Here is a 19,553-nt window from a genome sequence, read left to right as displayed (position 1 = left end):
ACTACTGCATCATTTATAATGTTATAATAATTTTAAATTGAGAATAAACAAAAATGTTTAGCTTATGTGACCCATCATTATTAATAAATCGTTACAAATATACAACTATTGGTGGAGAATGATTAACTACGTACTTACAAATGATTAATAATGAATAAAAATATTGCGTTATAAGCACAGAGTATAAAGTACACTTTGGTATGTGTAGACTTATCCCGTATTTAAGCATCCAGGGTCCAACGAAGGCTGTCTACTGAATATTGATCCAATACGTACATTGATGTGAACTTTCTCAGCAATTTTCGTACTCATAAGCACTTCAGAAATAAACCTCTTTGAGAATTGAAATGCATTACAATGAGCACAGAGCTCAAACGTAACATTGTTCTAAAATCCCTTCATTTGTGTGATACGTTACCTTCAATTAATGCAGAACAGGAAAAACTCCGATAAAACCCAAATTAGTGGGAAAGAAAAAGGAAGAAAGGAGTTCTGATGCGACAAGAAATGGGAGTCACAGAGGTCGAGCATGGAAGCGAGTGGAATACACAGACTTCCTCTTCAAAACCGACAAGAAGATTTCCAGGAAACAATAAAAACAAACACAATTAATTTACAGGATGTTTTTTTATTCATAATCATTCTTTTCGTATATATATGACAGGCTTAAGTCACAAGAGTATAACAATGGCACAACTTAAGGTACATTACAAGAGAGAGGGTACACATAGTCAGTGACCAGCAAGAAGCACCATGCTATCACAGTACTGTTGCAGAAGAAAACGATATGGGTAGTGCTTGCTAGCTGAGGTATCATTTACAAAAATAAAGCCAGAAAAGATCTTTCGCGTACGACCTTATATGGGGCAGTTTATAATTCCACTTTGTTTAGTATGTCAAAGTTTCAATTACATTTGTGCTTAACTGTTCACATATTTTTCAAGCAACTGTATAATTTTATACAATGCCTACTCGAAAAGCTGAAAAGAACTGTTCCTTTGGCAGTATTTTATTTTATTTTATTTTTAATATTCAGATCTCTAGTATTACAAATATATGAACAATGAAAGAAGTTCAACGTTAATTATTTCTTAATATTTTATCATTTTTGAAAATATAGTAAATATAATACAATATAACAATTTCAGATAAATTTCATTTTGTTCAATAACTCATCACTTCTGCCATCATAAACACAATTCATGAAGTCTATGATACAAAAATCGCTGATTTGATTTCATGATTATTGTATATGAGGAGCAATATTCCTGAAACTCGTAACTTTTGAATTTTTCCAAAACCCAAGCAAGTTAAGTACTTTATTTATGGGATAACAGTACATATTTTGAACACATTTTTACGTTGTTTATTTAATGTTTATGAAAATTTTTCCATAAACAAACTTATTTACAAATTATGCATTCTCTGATTAGATTCCCGTTTAAAGAAATCTGACAAAAACCCTAAAATTTCTTTTTTTAAAACGTGTACGTTAACACGATAATTTTAACACCAACAAATGACACATTCAGTAACTGTATCTCTTTAGCACTATTTTGTAGAGAACGACCTTTGACATATTATGGTCAGTTACAAGTAGTTCAAACCAGGATTTAAAGTGAACAAAAAAGCACAATTCTCTTTTTTAAAAAGGCATTTTGAAATCCAATTTTAATTATGTAAATAACGGTTATTTTATTCGTTCATTCTTTGTGGAAAAACTTTTGCCGTATACATACAAAAAATAATCTTTGTAACGCAAGACATATTTAAATAACCATACAAAGAAAACCATTACAATCACATTCTCGTTATCAGCACTATATCTTTATAACAAAAATAAATTTTCCAATATCACAATTTTAATTTACATTTAATCTAGTAATTTTTCTGAAACTTAACATGTGATGTGGCCAATCAAATCCACGAATGTGATGTGTACGTGTAAAGCTAAATTACCTCTTAATAAAATTTTACTATATTTGCATCAAGTGATCATCTATAAACAAAATTCACGTATTGTAGTTTACAGAAAATTGAATTAAGTTTAAACAATTCATTTCAAAATTACTGGAGAAAACTATCAGAGGACATTCGACCGCGACTATATAATCGACGTGTATGTTATGAACATAATCCATCATTCTCAACAACGAAGTGGAATCTATAACCGTTCCCCATATAAGAAAGGTATAGAACAGATTTTCTTTTTTAAAAAAAATATTCTTAAAACACAGCGCACAAAACAACGGCTTATATGTTGTTACACAGGCTCTGTCAGTGTGATCTACCAGTATGAAGAATCTTTATAAAAGACACGAGAGAAACAACTAATTATTATTAAATTAAGTTATATCACATAGACAGAGAATCGAGTAACAGATGGTAAAATCTAGTCGAAAAATTACCATAAAATTACAATGGAAATGATTGGAAATTTTCGTAGTTCTACATCTGCAATTCATGAGTTCCTGCGGCGGAATCACTGTGAAGCATGGTACACAAGAGTTCATCTTTTTTTTCTTTTTTTCTTTTAGCTTCATATTAACAAATAAATGGTGTAAAGGAAAATCTAAAAAGCAAACATATTAAATATTAATCTGTACAAATTACACAAATATACAATTTTTCTTTAAATTTCATGTTCTCCACATAGTAAGCCAATAAATACACAAATCTATTGTGGAAGATTGATCCAAACTTAAGTAATGGTAACATCGTTTCACCAATAGGAGACATCCAGTTCCCTGAAATATGCATATGCCCTTGGAATTGAAGTCTTAGTAGCAATAAAATTTTCACTTACACTCAAAATTAACACATGCAACTTTTTTTCTTTCTTTTTAATTATTATTTATTTGGTTATTTTGTTGGTGTAACTCGCACATTTCTATTGGATAAGGCAAATTCATTCTGCTTTATGTGATGTTTGTGTAAATATATATATGTATGTATTTATGTATGTATGTAGGCATTTACATATTCTATTATAATGTAAAGGATTGTTGAATGTCACTTTTTCCTTGTGAGATGGCTCACTAGTTCTGATGAAACGTACACCAAAAACAATTTGGAATTATCATATCTTGTGGATGATACCAACAATTATACTGTCTTTTATTATGCTTACATTAATTATGCGGAATTATATCCTTGGAATGCCTTGTTATGCATGGTTTCTTTTGTTTTTATAGCATAGTAATAAAACTTACAAAATACAGCTTATCTTTCCTAGATTCTTTATTATTATTTTGTGTTTGGTCGAGTAACGATTTTCAATTGAACATATATTTTATATATAACCATATGCAGGAGATGTCATTCTATGATCAATTTACTCTCTCACGTTGAAGGATAATTATATGGTTTACAACTTTCCTTGCAGAACACACTTTATTCATACAACAGCCATTTGCTCAATTTTCTTCCCTCTCCCCAAATTCAGAAATAAAGGAAGCAAAGTGATTAGTGTTTATTTTTAATTGGTATCAGTTTCAAAGGATAAATATGGGCTTCCTTCCACTTACATTTTACTACAGTGTATATATATATTTATATATATATATTCTTTCATGTGACTAGAAAATACACTGCTCTACCATATCAGGCACTCTGCCACATTAGGTATACCTGTTTCTTTTGTGAATTATCATCATCACTATCTTTGGTCTTTTCAGGAACACTTTTAATAAATCCTAAGCAACTCCAGAATTTACCTTGCTGAGAGCTGTTTAAACACTCCGACACGCACACACATGTAATATAGGTAACTTTTCCAATACATTTAAAAAGAGAAATCTAAAGGATTTTTTAAAAATCTCTCACTGTATTGACACCAAACGTAACTGAGGGGAAAAAAAAAAATCATCTTTATCTTCATATAAATGCTCACGAGGCACTTCCTTTTTTCTGACACTTACTACTGCTTGCCATACGAAACCTACTAAATCACAGCTCCACACTGATAATACATTTCCCACAGAGAGGAAAGCAAACGCCGACGGCACCAAAGGATTCTCTCCTTTGTGAAAGTAAGTTCTAAATGTAAACTGGAGTCTCTTGCCCAGTTAGCAGTCGAAACATTGAAGTTGGCATTGTCTTCATATGAATCTGAAAATGAAAGAAAGAAAAAAAGTTACTTTTTGTTTCACACATTATAACAACGATCTTGTTCCACGGACAAACCTAGCTATTTTATACGTTCTTCTGCATGTTGTATCCGAATCCATAATAAGAATTTTGCCACCGCCCACTATTTTTGCATTCGAGTGTTTCCATATGTAATGAAATGCAGCCTACATGTTGTACGAGGAATTCAGAGCAACAGTGTCTACACTGTCATAGTAATTAGTAAATATATTAGAAAACATACCTATTGTGTTGTAAGTGTAACTGTCAAGTATGATTTTAATAAATTTACGTAATAGTCTTTTAAAATTTAATTCAAGTAAAAGAAAGTAATAACACTGCTGGGCGGAAATTTTATTTTATTTTATTTTATTTTATTTATTTTGAGATGATTTTTTCAAAGATTTCTTCTGCACAAAAATTGTCATATTATTGTGCACAGTGCTCATTCTATGATAAGGGTATTTGACTACGTATATAGCATATATAACTAGCTTATGGTCTTCGATGACTTCTCAGAAGTAACGTTATTCCACAATGGGGACGAATTCTCTTTCTCATAACTCATGCGATTTTAGGAGAGGAGAATGAACGAAACTTTCTCTTGTTGATACTCAGAAAATATATTAGATTACTCGACTTTATGAATATTTTCGAAAACATTAAGTGTATATTTGTGTGTGTGTGTGAGAGAGAGAGACGTCTCAGACTCACAAATCTGGGCAAGAAATTTCTCAGAATTAACGAAGCAGCTAAAATAAATGAAGACATTGCTCTCCTTTCCCGTAATGGGAAGTTTATCAAAGTGCATAAAACAAAATTTCAGGAAGTTGTGTCAGATCTGTTGACTTTGTACAAAGCTATGATATATATAAGCCTGAATATACGTTTCTTAGAATAAAACCTATTTTCCCTTTCTTCACACTCTCTAAAAAGTGAGCCTTATAAATTATAATAATAATTCTCACAATATTGTGAAAATTACAAAAGCACCATTATGGATCAGTGGAAATTCTCCATATTCGAAAATTATACTCTAAAGAGCGATATTCTTCATGACAAAAACAAATGAAAAACATACATTCAAAACTATTAGAAGTAGGTTTTTACAGTTTTTTTTTTTTAAACATATTGTAGATGCAATAGCTTTCTAAATGAAAAACGAAAAACGATCTATTTAATTTCACAGTTTCATGGAATTATAAGTCATAAAAAAATTCTTGGGACAAACAAAAAAAAAAGTTTAATTTTATTGCTAAGTGTTATTTAGTACAAACACATTATTAATAAGCAATCTATCTTTCAGGAAATAATACAGCACTCAAAAATCGAATGAAAGATAGATCTACTGGAGAGTATATTGACCAGTTCTTACTTTGCTTAGACAAAAGTTGATATAAAGGTGATATGCAATATTGTAATCCCTATATCTAACGTGACAGTCATCATGGGGTAAATTAAAGATATAGTATTCTACAATATTAGCGTTTAATAAAAAAAAATAATATATCCAAAGATAAACCATCTACAGATCTCATTGATCTGAACAAAATAAGAGACATGAATGTAAAAAGCTCATGCGTAGTTTTCGAGACAAGAGAGAAAAAACAATTAATTTGTAAACCTAAAAGTGATGCTGTATGAGAACCATTCCACTTATTGAGATGAAACATACTAAAATATACCCTCATTAAGGTTTTTATTTTTTAATGTACAATTTCATTCCCATCTAAAGAAGGTAACGCCTCCTCTGGAGCCATGAACATTCATTTATTGGTAGTATCATTGGGAGATGGATACCAGGATTTATTTATTGATTGATATATTTATCTGGTTAAGCATACAGAAGGTGACCTGAGCATGTTACGTAATTTATATGATGAGATGAAGTGCAGTAACAGAACTCAAGAACATACGATGTTAGTTGCAACAAGGTTGTTAATCCTCTGCTCTGGACCCTGTTAGAAAACAAACGAGTTCATTGATGAAGTTATGTGCAATGGATGTATCATTATTGCACTACCAAGGAGATATTGCATAGCACGGCTAACGAGATATAGCCTAAAATTAAATTTTAATTTCTGTTAACCAAAGTATTGCCCAAATATATATTAGCTAATACGTTACATGGAGCTAAACAAAATATTATGCTTCAGAGTAAATTCTCACGTGTAATTTTCGAGACAATCGAAAAACAACGAACTCCTGTGACGCTAAATAATAAGTAACACTTTTTTATTTTGCTTACAAGAAATTGTTACTTATTTAGGTTTTTTGCTATATATATATATATATATATATATAGTGCGCACAGTACATACAGTGCATTTTCCCTCTTCATGATGTAGCAAAAGACACATTAGGAATTATGAACAGGAAGGCTTAGAATTACAAAATAAAAATCCTTGGTTTCCTTCCTCAAGTCCCACAAATATATAATACAAAACGCGTTGAATTTTTGAAATTCATCTTCAAGACAAGAAGCCAAAAATGCTTAGAAAAAAAGTCCAAGTATGAATTATACACAGGAACATTAAGATGAAGTTGTTAAAAGCTTTGAACAATCTTAAAATATATCATCTTCTTACTATGCCATATCTACGATAGTGTAGTAAAGAAAAGACAGGGCATTTCAGGAAGCTACAACACTAAATTTGTACAAATTCTCTTAACAACTCTTTTCTTGTGTCTTTATATAACATTTACTTTTTACTGAAATATAAGTGCCCTTGTCCTTTTTTTTTTTTAAATAGGGCTAAAGTTCAATTTGGGGGGTAGGGGCGGTGCTTATAATTACATAATACTTTTTTGGACAAATGGCAGAAATATCAGTAGATCATTAATATTTTAGTATCTTATTTTTACGATAAATGTAACTGCATGTAAGTAGCACTACCAGTAACTGTCTGGAAGGATATTCTTAACAAGTCACTGGTTTTGCAACCAATGATTAACCGCTGGATCTTTAGTTGCACGAATTTCCTTTAGTGATCTTGTAAGATTGCTTGTAACCGTACGATAAATGGATTCTCAAAACAGATTAATTTTTAGTAAATACCCTAAATTGAGTATATATTTGAGTAAATACCCTAAATCAAAACAAGATTTTACTTTTTTCTTTTCCTTTTGAACATGAGCAGATTTATTATCTAATATATCAACGTGTCTTGTTTCATGTTGCTTTCCAAAGTTAAAAAGTTTAAGGATTCACCTTACATTCTTACAAAATACTCCAAATATAAAGACAGAATTACAACTTCTCAAGTAATGAATACAATTTTCAAGCGGGATTACTTCACTCCTATTACATCAATGGAAATAGAAAGTAAATTGCTACTTGACACTGCACTATGTTACTTAACATATTTTTGAAATTATGTATATGATGAAAAAAACACTAACGACAATGGGAATCTGATGTACAAATCAAACATTACTCTAAAGGCACGACTGCTACAAAAGCGACCTTGGCCCTTTCAGAACTGCGATGTCACGAGTTTTAACACTATACAGCAAAATAAATAAATAATAAAAAAACTGGAGAAAAGAATACTAAGATGCAAAAAGAGAAAAGAGACCTAGAAAATGTCCTCTTATCAGATGGTATGACAAAATATGAGGGCAATTTGTTTAGTTCCCGGACTTATCTACAGATGTTGACACTAGTGCCAAGCCGAGTTGCTATTACTATAGACCACCGTCTGTTGTGACAACTTTCCAACTGATAGATAATTTGTCATTGTAGAACCGCAGAACAAACATGTTTGTTTAGAAAGGACACACTTTAAACATCAAGCGTCATTAGATGTTTGGGAAAGAAAAGTATGAAGGCAACGAAAATACACAATAATGAACTGGGGAACTCATTCCGTTATTCCCAACTGTTACCAAAAGGAAATCTGGGCACAAAAGCGGTCGTAAAAACCTTTAAGATGACCAAAATCGGTCACTACATTACACATTATTGAAGAACTGTATACAACATGATGATTCAAGAATTGCTGATTGAAGATACGTGACATTGCAGAAGCTCTGGTAAACTAGTATTTCACATTCTGACCGAAAAATAGTGCAAATCGTGATAAACTGTCTGCAAGGTGACTGCCACGACTGTTGACACGATTAAAGTTGCAGCAGAATTCAAATTTCTAAGCACAACTTAGCCAAGTTTAAATAGATTCATTGAATTTATGCGTCGATTCATAACCACCAATGAAATGTGGGAATATTAATAGTCTGGAAATGAACCAATAGTGAAAACAATGGAAATATTTTGATTCTCCACCTCTAAACAAGGCCATGCGTGTGCAACCGGCCGCAAAGATCAAGGTTAAACTTTTGTGGGATGCAAAAAGTTATCCTACTCTTTGGCTACCTTCCACTTCATGAAACCATCACTGCTGAATACTTCGCAAAGCTTTTGGACCAACTACAGGAAAAAAATAGGAGGTAGTGCTCGCCCAATACTAGTGTCACTGCAATGACGAAAATCAATGAGTTGGGACATGATTTATTGCTACTTCTGCCTCATTCACCAGATTTGGTTCTATCAAACTTTTGGCTCTTCCTGAAGCAGAAATAAAAATACCCTAGTGAATTTCGAGTTTTATGTAGTTTATAGTGTTTTTGTAGATTACAGTTAATGGATTTTAATTGTAGCATACATAGTGTTAATGTTAGATTTTTCTAGGTTATTCTTTTCTCAGAAAAATGTGTGTGTATTCATATGGACTGAGACAAGTTTTTATATGTAATTTATATATAATACTACAAATTTTGCATTTGTTTGAATGTGAAGATGATGTGCAAATTATCAAAGAAGTTGAAACATTCTAAGTCTCTGATTTAGGTCATGTGAGATGCAGGATGTTTTTACGTTAAAACTGGACATAATTATGATTTCCATTCGTAAGATTTATTATATACACTGAAATTGATTTCACAAGGAATCTTAGCTTTAGTGTTTTATAAAGATCCTAACTAACCGTACTTACTTCTCCCACAGAAGTTGCTAGAAGATTAACTATCTTTTCATGAGGCACTGCTACCACACTTTGGTTGTTGATCTCAATAATTCGATGTCCCACACGAACACCACCTCTTTCAGCTATGCCACCTCGAAGCAGGCTGCATATCTACACAAAGAAAAATAATTACAATTAGTATTAAGTAAACTGCACTAGAGAGCTCTCCAACTTACGATAACAGACTATACACACAGAAGCAGAAACATATACGGAAATAATGATAAATCAGGAAAAAGAGTGTACTGGTTCAAGTAGCAGGTTACTAGTCTCTAATACGCAAAATAACAAAAAGAATTAGTAAGACAGTATAGAAGCTTTGTAGTGGATATATGCTACGTTTGAGTTTTCTTACGATTTTTCATTTCTTCCATTTATTAATTTCATTCCTGCATGTCTCATTAACCACTTAAGATATTTTGGACTTAAGCGTAGAATTGTGATTATTATACCTAGTTTCTTTCAAGTTGATTATTAGTGAAAAATACTAATTCCAATATTTTGACGAAACTGAAATGCTGTTTTAATTGGTACGTTAGTCTCCCCCCTTCCCCCCCAAAAAAAAAAGATGTCATTAAATAACCTGACTCCTTTATACAGGGTGACTGGTGATTTGATACATTCCTTGCAAGGGGATGTTCTACAAGTACTTTGGAACATTTTCATCTACATGAACCAGGGGTCGCAAATCAATAGTTTGTGAGTAATTTGCACATGTGTGATTTCTTTGAAATTTACTAGCTAACGAGAGGTGTGCGAGAAAGTTTTTACCCTGACCCACTTCTACATATCGTAGAGCGATGAAATTTTACATGTGTAAACCTGTATACCTATGTAGTTCATGTGGTAATGTACAGTTCGTAACTCTGCACCGTTGTTGTGTTAAAGGTCCGAACATGAAGTACGGTAGTGGTCGAAAATCCATTACTGCACCTCAGAAAGCAGCGTGGCAATATCGCAGAAGTACTTGCCGCTAGGAGATGACTGCATGGTTGGAAGGAGGTGGAATGAAGATAGTATGTGGTCAAGAGAAAACGCGAACTATGACGGATTTCATACCCAGGATCCTGCATCCGTCTGGCCAACATTCGAGCATGAACGGGTGCACTGTTTTCCAGGACGTGGACACTTTTTGTTAGCATGCTACGCTCAGAGATTTCACAGAATCCAGCAACACACGCAGCAGCGAGGCACAGTATACCCTGATAATTGTGGTATACTTTGCCTGGAAAGCAAGTAGTAACACCCCATGCTGATTCCAAATAAAAGTGATCATTACTTTGGTCACTCAGAGTTGAACACGGACTTCTTTTGGTGGTGGCACGTTTTGTTTTGAGTTATTCAAGCGATGTATTCGACTGACATGTATTTATTTATGCATGGGAATGGCTCAAAGAAGGGTTCAGACTTCTAACTCCGGGGCCACATTAGTCTAGGATTTGGGAAGAAACTGGTCCTAGCCTTCTAGAAGGTACCAACCCAGCCTTCGCCTGGTGGAAGTGAAGAAAACCAGGGAAAATCTAGTTAAATCAGTGACATCGTGCCGAAGTATCACTACCAAAGGAAGTCCGTGTTCAACTTTGAGTGAACAAAGTGATCACATTTATTGAGGATCAGCAAAGGTTATTACTACTTGCTTTCCAGGCAAAGAGTACCACAATTACCAGGATATACTATGCTTCACTGCTGTATGCATTGCGGGATTCTGTGAAATCCCAGAGGGTGACATGCTGACAAAAGGTGTCCGCCTCCTGGAAAACAACGCATCCGTTCATGCTAGAATGTTGGTCAGACAGATGCAGGATCCTGGGTATGAAATCCGTCATAGTTCGCGTTTTCTCTTGACCACCGCTGCTTTCTGAGGTGCAGTAATGGATTTTCGACCACTACACCGTACTTAATGTTCGGACCTTTAACATAACAACGGTACAGAGTTACGAGCTGTACATTACCACATGACCTACATAGGTATACAGGTTTACACATGTAAAATTTCATCGCTCTAGGATATGTAGAAGTGGGTCAGGGTAAAAACTTTTTCGCATACCTCTTCTTAGCCAGTAAATTTCAAAGAAATCACACACGTACAAATTACTCACAAACTATTGATTTGCGACCCCTGGTTCATACAGGTGAAAATGTTCCAACGTACTTGTAGAATATTTCCTTGCAAGGCATGCATCGAATTACCAGTCACCGTGTATAATTGCTACCGAAATGGAACGGTAATTAAATGAAGGGTTTATATGAGTTTGATTTCCGATGAGAGAATACACAATAATAATAATTTCACAATCATTCACTTTCATTAATCGTCTGTTTCCTTTAACCTAAAAGACATGGCTGTGGGACGTTAAATTAAAAGTTCATTTTATTCATTTTGCTTCGCTATCACGCCCTCTGGGCCTCTGCATAATGTGAAATAGGTAGGTTTGAGACTTAAATTTTTGAATGAAAACTTTGATAATTACAGACTCAATTCTTTTTAAAGTTACCTTCATCCGATTTTAATTTGGGTTTCTTCGTTCTTATAGAATAAAAATTAAACATTCAAACACATTCTTTCAATTTGATGTAGTTTTTCTAATGGTTTTAACCTCCTAAATACTATGACTGGATGTTCTTAGATATTTAGTCTCTTATATGTTCTCTAACCTGTGTCAATATTCATCTTGGCTATAACAACTTAACTGTCTGAACACTGACATATACCTTCCCACGTGTACTAATTTTAACATTTTAGTATGTAAAATGATTCTCTATTAATCTAAAATTTATAACTTGCATATAAAACATATTTTTTCGCATTTTTTTAAATTAACACAACTTTGGTCAAAAAATGACAAATTTATTTTTATCGTAACTATTTAAACCAATATTATTAAACATCTTATGTATATACAAAGTTTATTTCCTGAGTTGTTCTAAAATAAATGAAGAATATCCACTTATTTTTAACTAATTCAAAACTTTTTTACTTTATTTCTAATTTTCTTATTTCCTAGAGTCCATAGTTGGTGGAGGAGATTATTCGTTGGGATAAACACACTGACATTATACGGTTAATCATGTCATTTTGTTATACAGAGAAGGAATTTAAAGTAAAAATAAAGGTCGAAATACTGATATTAGAGAAGAAAATGACTTGGTCGGTTGAGTTGCAGTTTACCTTCCCTTTCAGTACCGAGATTACGTAAGACACGGGCCTACAATTTAACGTGGGATCTGAACTGAGAATCAAACCCTGGCAACCCGCGCCGAAAGCACGTACACTAACCATATAGCTACGGAGCTCGACAAGAAATGTAATAGAGAGCTGGCAATAAATAGACTTCTGCATAGATACGAAACGGTGAAAATTTTTTCTTTAAAAATTATGTAACACCTTAGAGCTGAGACGTTTATCCTGCACACAGTTTTTTTTTTTGAACAAGATATACTGAAAATGGTTAACATACTAGTATATTTAAAATAGTGGTTAACTGACAGCCAAAATGGAGAACTAATTCTCCTCGGAAAAAGACAAATATTTACATTAGTGTCTTAAATAAGTCTACTGAATCGACGAGATTGCAAAACAAGTAAATTCAACGTATTTTGTAACGTTGTAAGGTAGTATTTGAATAATCCTCATGCAAGTTTGATAAGGATTAGAATACATTTATTAAATGAAGCTTAGGCACGTTACTAATGCGTCTTCTGAAGAGTAAACTACACTAAGATTGTCATATTTTACATGAACAAAACTATGATATAATATGTAGGTAATTGATCCTCCGCGTTCCACAGGAATTAAGCACCAGTTTATACAAAGGATTATGTTGAAGAGATGCATAACAGGCCCGTTCATTAGTTACATTTAATCAGGTCCGTATTTACGCACAAGATGAAAATATGATATGTGGGAGAAAAAAAAAATAAAGGAAAGGAAAAAAAGATTATCCAGAGAGAGAAATTTAAGGAAAAACTATACTAAAAAGAATGTTAGTACCAAAGCACAATCGAATTTTCTTCTTACGACTACTAGAGACATACAATAATATCTTGTATTTTGTCAGATTTCTGCGTGGTTTTTGCTGACACATGACTGAATACAAATACAAGAAGGGGTGGGTGAGGGAGACTGCAAAGTCATCTTGTTCCAAGGAGCTTAAACTACGTAAACGATTTGTAGGTAACGTGTCTTTAGGGAGGGGGGGGGGAGGATATTGAGAGTAGTAAAAGCTGTCTTATCATTCGTATGTAAGTATTTTAGGTTATTTAAACAGATGTTGGTATTTACTCTATATGATCCTACGTAATGTGAGTGAGTTTTCCTCTACCTTTTCTACTTTTTTTTTTTCCTTACATACGTCAGAAGTAAAATGCAAGGAAAATCAATAATTTCTACATAAGCATAAAATCACTTTAAAAAATTAAGTGTTCGATTACTAAATTTTACTTTGATCTATCTAATTTCATGTGTTGCTTATGGCTTGGAGTTAATAGAAACAGCCAGCTGATAATCGAAGATATAATCACCACTTTACAGTTAACGTTCGAATCTTGAGTTTATACCTTTCTCTGGAAACTTTGTAAGTTGCTACTTTTCAAATATATAAATAAAATGAAATGCAGAAGAGAGAAATAAAAGCACTTTGTTTTAAACTATTAAAAAGTACGTTTTGAAGCTTTATATATGCAAGTTAAAAAAAAATCTTATTAAAAGTCTTGTGTAAAGAAAGAAAAATGCCAGGAAAAATATACATCACCATTCTTAATAGTTATTAGGTCAAACTAGCCAAATCTCTGTACGTACCACACCATTTTGTACACTAAATCCAAGTTGGTATTTCGTATCAGGCCTTTTTATCTTCACTTCTACAACTGGTGCACATGGCACAACAGTCAATTTTACCACTGTCTGATTTTTCGTATTCTGCAAGAGAAAAAAAATTTTTTTGATACCAAATAGACATGATTCCTTTTATTTATGAGAGATGAAGAGAAATGTGAACCCTGAACACATAAACATACGATAAACAGCTATAAGAACTTACAAATCAGGAACAGTTGCTATTCGGGCATCTGGATATTCGACTTCTGTCTATATTATATTATTTCAACACATTTCTACTCACACGCACCGACTGCTGTTTCTGGATAGTATTTATAAAAAAAAAAAAAAAAATAAATAAATAAATAAAATAAAATAAAAAAATAATAAAAAAAACTCCTAATTAAACTATTCTAAGTGTACCAAGTTTCATTGTGTAGATCCACAAATACCTTTAGTATCAGTGTTTACATAGGCAAGAAGAAGACACAATTCAAGTAATCCTGCCTTCTTAGAGAACCTTAAGTTTAATTCAAATAGCTTACATTGCGTTACTAAAATTACATAAATTAACTGTTTTCTATATACAGAAGTATTTAACCTTTCGGCGCTCACACCTGATGAAATACCTGCTTAAAACAATTTTAAAGTACATTTTAAAGATTCACAGGGAATATAATGTCTCACTAATTCTCTCATTGGATTTGCTAAGTAAAAGTTAACCGAAGCTTTATTGTGTTCAAACTCAACTGTCCCTTATAACAAACTATCAGAGTTCTTAATAAATGCGTCGCGTAGTTAGGCATTTAGCAAAAGGAATAACAAAATAAAAATTAAAAGCTAAAAGTGGAAGCGTTCTCATTTTTAATAGCTACGGTCATATGGCGTAACTTAAATTTCGGGCACTCTCTCTTGTTTTCTTTGGAGAACTTAATATTGGAGAATTAGGAAATTTTCAAAAGTACTAGCAAATGGAAAATTAATAAGAAAGAATGGCTTTATCTGTAAAGAATTGAAAATTATAATTGTTTGAACATATTTTAAAATTTAAACAATATAGAATTTATTTCCAGTCTAGATTAGTTTTTACAAATCAGAATTAATTTAAACTGTTATGAAAAACAAATAAGTAAAATTCAATCGTTAAATTCTCCGTAAATTGCGAAGAAAGAAAAAAATATGCGTAGGTAATAAACAACATTGACGCTCCATGTTTTCTACAAATTTCCTTTGATATCAATTTTTAGAAAGTGTGGGGCATAAAAACTGTTTACTGGTCCCATCTTCAATTTTTCCATTTAATTAAAATTATCCCAGAAATAGAACGAATTGTATTAGAACTATTTTAATAATTACAAAAGACTATTTTCTAAATATTTTTGATTTGCTCTTACTTGTTGAACACTTTTATCATATAAGTCATGATGTCTCAGATGTATATCAAGAGAACTTCTCAACAATGAGAAATATTTCGTTAACATTAATATTCTCTATTATACCAGTTTCGTCTATTATATACTATAATTAAATAATAAAGTAATCGCTGAGCATAGCAAACTGATTTTTATTATAAAACTAATATTGCCTAACAGTTTCGCCACCTAAACACTTAAGCTTCATCAGACACTATCTAAGCCAAAAGTGTTTAGTAAGCGAAACTGTTACACGACATTAGTTCTATAATATAGAACTATTTGCTTTACTCAACGATTAATTTATTATTTAATTACTCGATAACATTATTTTACTAACAAGTTTTGAATGTGTTAGAAACTGTCGTACAGAGACGTATTTCTTTCATTTCTGCAGATCTGAAACTGAAAAAAGTACAGAGTAGTTAGTAACACGATATCGCTTTTATGAAACAGTCACTGAAAACCGAAGTTCAAAATCCTTTATTAAGGCAGGGAGGGGGGTGAACCTTTCTATAAATCACGAATTAAAAGTGAAAAATCGCGTAGGTAGATTACATTCTTCACAAGAAGTATAAAAGATTTCCTGGAATTTTTTTCACGGAAGTGGCTCAAGACAAGTGCTTAGCTGCAAAATACCTTTTGTTCTTTTATATTTTATTTTACATTTTTAAAATTCAGTATAAGAAGAATACACACAAGTTTGACCTTCAGATTCGTAGAAAAACTCTTATTCACATGTACTTACTTTTATGTAGTTTTGACACGTAGACAGAGGTAAACCAACTAAACTAACTCCATTAATAGCAATAATTTGATCTCCAATGTTTAACTGGCCACAACGTGCAGCTGCTCCCGCAGGTGCCAGGTTTGCTATGACCACTGTTGGAAGCATACTACCCCATCCAGATTCCACAATGACAACTCCTAAGATCTCTCCTTTTGCTTTGGGAACTACCACCTAACAATAGAATAAGTGGTTTGCTTTAGTACATTAAAATACAATTCAAATGCACACAGTCATTACGAAAGTAATTATCATTAACTAATTCCAAAACTAGTAATTCTCAAAAGAAATATGAAATAGAACATCAAAACTAATAATATTAATATATATATACACGAAGTAATTAGGTAATATGCAGATCTCTAGAAGTTGATGTGTGATATGATAATGTGAAAATAGTTAAGATAGGTGTAAAATATATAAATGTGAGATCGGAATTAGGATATTCTATTATGTAATTAAGTTGTGGAGTAAAGAGATTTCTGCAAACAGCATTTAGATAGATGTCTAAGAAGATTCTCAGGTTAAATAAAAAATATGATATGAATGATTGGAGGATAATTAAAAGAATTAAAGGAGAAGTGTTGCAGAGCAATTGTTAGTAAACAATGTGACAGCCAATTCTTTTTAATAAGTTGTGGGCTAACATACTACAAAATAATTCCCTGTATATACAGCAAATCTACCAACATCATCTAGTACACAATTTGAAGGAAATAACAACCACTTAGTCAATCTTCGAGAGCAGCTTTGATTTATTTAATTATATGAGAACGGGACTTAATTAATCTGTTCAACACAAGTTTTGTAATGGAGACATGAGCAGCCCCTTTTAGGTAATTTTACAGTGCTGAACACAAAAATGACAATTAGAAAATGTGATTGGTTGTCATTTTAAAGTTACAGATAAGAGGGGGGATGGGGTTGGAATCCAACAATAACATTGTTCTACAAATTTTAGAAAGTATTATGTAATGGAAACGAAAGCAGTTTTTGTATAATTTTACGGTGCTGAACATGAAAATGACTATGGAAAAGCGAGTTTTTTTAAAGGCGGGGGGAGGGGAGAAAACACCCCGAGGATAGTGGAACTTTGCGTATTTTCGCGATTTTCATGACGGAAGTGCCATATTGCTGACAAATTGTACATGCAGGGCTCATAGCGAGTCACTTTTTTAACTAAAAGTATTTTTTTTTTCAAGTTGGTCACTAAAAGTTACGTTTGTTTCAAATTTGTCATTAAAAGTTACTTTTTTTGGGAGGTAAAGTGACTTTCGTATGATTTATGTTTTGCATTGGCAGTTTTCTAAGAAAAATATAAAAATAAATGGAAAAAGGCAGAAGCTTGTTAGTTATTACTCTCCTGAAAGCTTCAGTACTTGCTGCCACATGTGAAACAGTCAGCTTTATTCTCACTACAGCTTTTATTTTTTCTAAAACCCATTGGATGGTTGGTGGATGCTTAAGCTCTCAAGGTGGGGTTGAGAACCCTTCTGTGTCTATTCTTTCTTCTATCATAATAGTCTTTTAGTTTTCTCTCGTAATAGTTAACGCTCCGCTCAACGTTGTGTGTGTGTGTTTGTGTGGTTCATCATGTTCGTCTTGTGTTATGCTTCTTGTATGTTCTTCTTAAGAGTAGGTGATGAATTAGAATATTTCATGGCTTTGAGAACTCTCAATGCTAAGTTAAATATAATGTCTGGGATGAAGAAATTCGGAAATAGGCCAGAACTGGTTCCACTTACTCAGAAGCTTCTTACAGCTGCTAAGTCTGCTTACCGTAACTACAAAGCATACTTAGAAAACCTAAGAAAGGAGGAAGCTCAAAAAGAAGAAATAAAGAAGAAAAGATGAAACAAAACAACAAAGAGAGGTGATGGAGAAACTGACAAAGGAAAAAAGGGGCATGATGATATTTTGGTCACTTTTTAGTCACATTTTCGTGTACTTTTGGTCACTTTTTAGTCACTTTTTCGTGTGCTTTTGGTTACTTTTCAACTATTTACAAGAGACCAGACCATTATGGGCCCTGTACATGTTTTTCATAGCCAGGTATACTAAGACGAAGTTTATTCACTAAGTTTATACCAGTTCATTCGCAGCGAAAAGGAAAAATTTAGAAAATGGGAAGGAGAGGGGGAAGGGAATCGTTTTGAAACCTATGACGAAATCTGGCAATTTCTGTGGTTTCAATGCTGGAACCTCTCAATGTATTGACAAATTCTATACATTTGTCATAGCTACGTATACTAGAACATTCGTACTGTTTCTATGCATTGTATTTGAAGGGAAATGGGAAAATTGCGAAAATTGTCAGATTTCGACAAAGATTTAGAAAAAATTTCTTTTTACCATATTTTTCTAAACTTTCCCCATTTCCCTCGAGAAAGTGATATAAAATTTGTACATAAAACAATACGAAGGTTTTAGTATACGTGGTAATAAAAAAATGAATAGAATTTGTAAACACATTACAAGTTCCGTCTTGAAAACCCTAACAGTACTTAATTTCCCATCACACTGTTAAACACAGCGTTATTTTTGGATAATTTTAGGATGCTGAACAGGAAACGACAAAGACAAAGTGAGACTGGTCTTTGTTTTGAAATTAAATTAGAAAAATGACAGAGAAGGAGAGAAACAAAAATAAAGGGAAATTAGTATATTTTTCTTAACGGAACTCTCATTATGTTTACGAGTTCTATACGTAGCGACGTATACTAGAATCTTCGTACTGTTTTCATACATACAGTTATGCCACTTTATTCGAAAAAAAAAAGAAAGAAAAAGAAAAAAAACAGAAATTTTATGAAAATAGGGTAAAAACAGAAGTGTTTCTAATCTTATGACGAAACCTTACAATTTTGGTCAATTCTCCCACTTTTCTCCCAATAAAGTAGCATAACTTTTGTACACAAAAAACTAGTACGAATTCTAGTATATGACCATAACAAACGTGTGAATACACTGAAAGCTCCAGCATTGAAATCCCAAAAACTGCCACATTTCTTCGTATTAGAAGATTAGAAGCATTTTTTTCCCCCTACTTTTGTATATTTTTAATTTCCCTTTGAACAAAGTGGCATTAAGTTTGTGCATAAAATATGTGGCTATGAAAAATGTAAAGAATTTGTGACCATAGGCAATATTGCGAACTCTGTAATGGAAATTGCAAAAATACATATATATATTTCCCATTATCCTAAGAGTTTTGACTTCTTTCCATATTTAACTTCAAGACAAGAACAATTTCACTTTTTCATTCTCATTTTCGTATTAAACATCCTAAACTTATTTGACAATGATTGCTTGTCTCCGTTACATAAAACTTTCATACATTTGCATAAGAGTGTTATATGAGAATGGCTGTAGGCTGTTGACACTGA

The 19,553-nt window shown here is 32.5% G+C and overlaps 1 protein-coding gene across 1 annotated transcript in view; it reads right to left on the bottom strand.

Moving 5' to 3' along the window:
• Positions 1-608: 608 nt before the first annotated feature.
• LOC145679220 (protein lin-10-like) overlaps positions 609-19,553 on the bottom strand; it is a 492,250-nt gene continuing 473,305 nt past the window's right edge. Inside the window, exons 13-16 of the mRNA XM_081749807.1 lie at positions 16,129-16,341; positions 13,951-14,070; positions 9,123-9,263; positions 609-4,110 (exon numbers count right to left, since the gene is read on the bottom strand). Of these exons, the coding sequence (XP_081605933.1) occupies positions 4,039-4,110; positions 9,123-9,263; positions 13,951-14,070; positions 16,129-16,341 (546 nt within the window). The 3' untranslated portion in view covers positions 609-4,038. The remainder of the gene's footprint in view (positions 4,111-9,122; positions 9,264-13,950; positions 14,071-16,128; positions 16,342-19,553) is intronic.

The sequence above is a fragment of the Thermobia domestica genome, chromosome 2 (genome assembly GCF_964235325.1).
Source record: "Thermobia domestica chromosome 2, izTheDome1.hap1.1, whole genome shotgun sequence".
Taxonomy (NCBI): domain Eukaryota; kingdom Metazoa; phylum Arthropoda; class Insecta; order Zygentoma; family Lepismatidae; genus Thermobia; species Thermobia domestica.
This window is presented reverse-complemented; position numbering and strand designations above follow the sequence as displayed.